At 42.8% G+C, this 4484-nt stretch overlaps 1 protein-coding gene across 1 annotated transcript in view; it reads right to left on the reverse strand.

Annotated features, from left to right (window-relative positions):
- The window catches only part of LOC103367956 (WW domain binding protein 1-like), a 10075-nt gene extending 6692 nt beyond the window's left edge, over positions 1–3383 (reverse strand). The window contains exons 1-2 of the mRNA XM_008296157.1: positions 3169–3383; positions 1812–1914 (exon numbers count right to left, since the gene is read on the reverse strand). Coding sequence (XP_008294379.1) covers positions 1812–1914; positions 3169–3231 — 166 coding nt within the window. The 5' untranslated portion in view covers positions 3232–3383. The remainder of the gene's footprint in view (positions 1–1811; positions 1915–3168) is intronic.
- Positions 3384–4484: the final 1101 nt, after the last annotated feature.

The following is a 4484-nucleotide window of genomic DNA, read 5'->3' on the forward strand; positions in this document are numbered from 1 at the left end:
CAGCCGCTGACTTCTAACTGACAGCTGCACGTTAAACCTAACTTGATATATCTAAACCTGATATTGTATTGAAGTACATTTAGGTCTGACACTGTCCCATAATACAGGATATCACTTTAATTTTTGGCCACATCAAAGTAAAATTAATGATATTGATTGAATATTCTCTCTAATAAATACCAGTAGAATAATGAATTTTTTAACTGTGATCGATCAGCTGCAGTACCAGCAGAGTAAATGGACTTGAGCGCAAATAAGGGCAAAACATATTTATGTGATTTCTACATCGCCAACTAAATACATATCTGTTTCCCATGGCAACATGATATATATAGTGTGCAATACTCAGCACATTTGCAGATAAAACACATTCCCTCAGCTGAGAATCTGTATCGCTCATAGAGAATCGTAAGGAAACAATTTGTTTAAAGACGTTCCATCCATCCATCCATCCATCCATCCATCCATCCATCCATCCATCCATCCATCCATCCATCTTCTCCCACTTATCCGGAGTCGGGTCGCGGAGGCAGCAGCCTTAGCAAAGCCGCCTAGACTTCCCAATCCACACACACCTCCCCCAGCTCTTCCGGGGGGACCCCTAGGCGTTCCCAGGCCAGCTGGGAGACATAGTCCCTCCAGTGTGTCCTGGGTCTTCCCCGAGGTCTCCTCCCGGTGGGACGCGCCCAGAACACCTCCCCAGGGAGGCGTCCAGGAGGCATCCAGAAAAGATGCCCGAGCCACCCAGAAAAGATGCCCGAGCCACCTCAGCTGGCTCCTTTCGATGTGGAGGAGCAGCGACTCTACTCTGAGCTCCTCCCGCGTGACTGAGCTCCTCACCCTATCTCTAAGGGAGCGCCCAGCCACCCTGGGGAGGAAACTCATTTCGGCCACTTGTATCCGCGATCTCGTTCTTTCGGTCATAGGGAGACGTTCATCCCAGCCAATTTAAATCTGAAACTCTAAACAAAACCTGCTCCCGACCAGGTTAGCTCCACAGCATCAGTTACCATGGAAATCTAGTAGGTAAAAAGAGAGCCACCTTCGTGACACTGAAAACTCTAACTTCAGGCATACCTCGCTAACCCACTAATCTCGCTTTGTAGTTCAGCTCTGAGACGAGCTCCGCAGCATAAATCACAATGGTTATTTAGCCAGATTAAAAGAAAGTCACCTTTGAAAATTCTGACCTAAGCTTAACATACGTTGCTAACGCACTAGTCTCGGTGTGTAACAGCTGATTGACTGTTACATGTCACGAGTAACAGCCAATCAACATTGAGAGCTATTCACAAAAAAAAACAAAAAAAAACAGTGCACTTCCTGAGCAGAGGGGTTCTGGTGAATTAGCGGAGCTGTGTTTGGAAGGTAAGGTAGGAAATACTGCTGAAGGTTTAATACACACCTCTGTCTTCCACAAGCATTCCAAGTGTGCCCATTACACAGAAATAAAATTCAGTATTTCAGTAATTGTAACCCTAGTAAGTGGGAGTGGGAGTAGGTAGGTGCGATCAAATCATGTGGTGTTACCAACTGAAAAAGTTGTTCACACCAGTGCTACCAGGAGAAAAAAAAAAAGATAGTCTGGAACCAGGTGTAACATGGGAGGCAACCAAGCAGCAGCACAAACAGTAAACAACTGGAGATTTGTCGAGACGGATTACAAGTAGGGCCCGGCTCATTTTTGAGCCCATGTAGTATGATGTATTGACACATTAGTGTGCTCCTAGCTCTGTGTACTCCTGGTTAATGTCATTTAAAAGTGACCATTTAAACATGTAGACTAAATAAAGAACAGGTAGGTAACTCACACCACAGTTCATAGTAGTAGCTGCAGCACTGTGTCTCTCCACAGCAGTGACCCGATTCACAGATGTAGCTCTGGTTGTTTACTCCCTGGCACACCAACTTGGCCTGTAAATACACAAACATACTACTTTGTCACAAACACACACAATGCTGAGGACATTTCTAAATCAACATTCACATGATCCAGTTATTAGAAGAACTCCACAACTTTTTTGTTTCCTTTTACCACAATACTTTATTGCATTACAAACATCCATTATCTATATCCATTATCTACACACCGCTTAGTCCTCACTAGGGTCACGGGGAGGCTGGAGTCTATCCCAGCCGTCTGAAGACGGGACAATGCATGATTACAAACATATTAGAAAATAATGGGATGTTTTTGTACGCCTCAGAAAACTACATAACACTTATTACCACGACACTAACAAGACAGTGGACACAAAATATTTTACTTCTTACTTAACCAGAGCATTCTTGCATATATATTCATTACAAACATTAAGTCCTTACTTCAGAATGTCCTTTTAAGCAGAGCTTCTGGAAGCACATGCCAAATGTTGCACAACACTGCTCTATCACTTTGACCTCATTGGAACTATGTAATGCAGGCAGCCACTGCTGTAGATGTGCTGACACATTCATTACACGACCATATATATCTGAGGCATAGTGTAATACTCTGCAAGTGAAGTGTACAGATTGAGGCCCTCTTTGATACATAACACAGCTAATTAACTGTTAGCATTAGATTACAAAGTGTTGTTGTCATTCAGGAGTATTCTCTTTCAGTACTTCCAGACCGACTTGTCCCTGTCCAGGCCTAAAACATCAGCATGGGTTTGACCCAGCTGATCCTAGATGACTGATGAACTTCTTTAGCACCAAGCCTGCTCTTCACTTCTTCCACACTAACTTTACGCCATATTCAGTGACCTGATTAGGAATGTCAGTCATTTCAGCAGAGCATAACTATTCACTATGGTCTATGGTTGTCGGTGGGAGATATCTACAGCCAAGCACGGACAGACAGGATCTTTATTTATTTAAATTCTGTCTGAAATAACGTTAGGATACTAGATTATCTTCAGCACTATCAAACAGAAACCAAAACGTGTGGTAGTGCCCGTCCCTGTTTGGTCTAACTTGTCTGTTGAAGAGGAAAAGTGGCCTACAAAGACACTTTTTAAAATAAACCACAAGCTTGTAGCCACCAGTCAAAATAATGTATATTCACTTGGCGAGTCAAAGCGGAGCGACCAGGTTTTAGCAACCGTAAGCCATTAAAGCGTACTAACGACGTGTTAATTGCCAAATTAAAAAAAAACGTCGACTAATTGTCAAGTTAGCTGTTACCTCGAAGAGTGTGTCCGCAGTCGCAGAACTTTCTTGTCCAACGTTGAGCTTCGGTAATCCCATTGCCGAAGTTATTAGATATTAGTTCTCGTCGACTGAACTCTTATTTAACCGTCGCATCGTAGCTAAACGCTGGTCTCGGTAGTTGACCAAAACAAAACAAGCCTGGTAACTTCAACAATTGTTTTCTTGGATCGCTTCTGGACGCTGCCATTGGTGGATTCACGAGTACAGTCGGTTCTCGGCCAGGGATTGGCTCGTCCCTGTGTCACTCCACACATTGCTTTCGTTGACTTGTGCGTCATCTGTCACCAGGCGGACGCGGCGAGACGGGTGGAGCTTCCTACGGCCCTGATACCAGCACACACACCAAGGGAAACATACACTGAGTATACAGTGTGTCTAAAAGAGTGTAACTACCCACAAAAGAGCTGAGATTGCTGCCATAATCGCTAAAAACAAATACATTTTTCCAAAGTAGCCAGAGCTAAGGGCTGTACTACAAAGCAAGTTTGACATAGCCAGGCTTTCCTGTGTAAGTCAGCTCCACAAAGTCCCAGTCCAGTTTGGCCACTCTCAGTGCAGCCACTTATTTCTAACATGACAGCTGCACATTATAGCTGTTGAACTTTAAACTTAATATATTCAAATAAGATAGTGTATTAAAGTGCATTTTGATCTGACACTGTCCCATAATGCAAGATATCACTTTAAGTTTGTCCAAATCAAAGTGTGTCACGGTGAGTCTGGGAACCCTGGTGCAGACACAGATCATGTCAGAGACCAGTGAGGGCTTCCGTACTTACAAGCAGCCCAGCAGCAGCCTCTAGCTGGTGAACATTTTTGATGACGGGGCACAGTTAGCAAATGACCTTTTCTTTAAAATCAGAAATTAGAATATGAGTAACATCAGGCACAACTATTTACAGGAATGCAAATTGTCTACCATTGGTGGATATTCTCATCATAATCGAATTTAACATTATCCAGACTTACCAGAACTAAATTTCAAAACCGTTCATCAAACTTTCATCAGTATTTACAGGATCTGTACAATCTCATAACACACAACATAAATAATGAAAAAAGAAACACTAGACTCCAGACTAACTTTTTAAACTGGTAGCACTAGACCCACTTTCTTATTTTGTTGCACCTCCCACCTGGTCAGAGGCAAAACATATGACTTGCTGAACATTTTCTTATCGATAGACCCTATTATTTAGAATAGAATAGAATAGAACTTTATTGATCCCTTTGGTGCAAACCTCAGGGAAATTGTTGAAATTTACTGATGCTCCCTGAACATCCCACAT

This window comes from Stegastes partitus, unplaced genomic scaffold (assembly GCF_000690725.1).
Source record: "Stegastes partitus isolate 25-593 unplaced genomic scaffold, Stegastes_partitus-1.0.2 Scaffold1105, whole genome shotgun sequence".
NCBI classification, from domain to species: Eukaryota; Metazoa; Chordata; class Actinopteri; family Pomacentridae; genus Stegastes; species Stegastes partitus.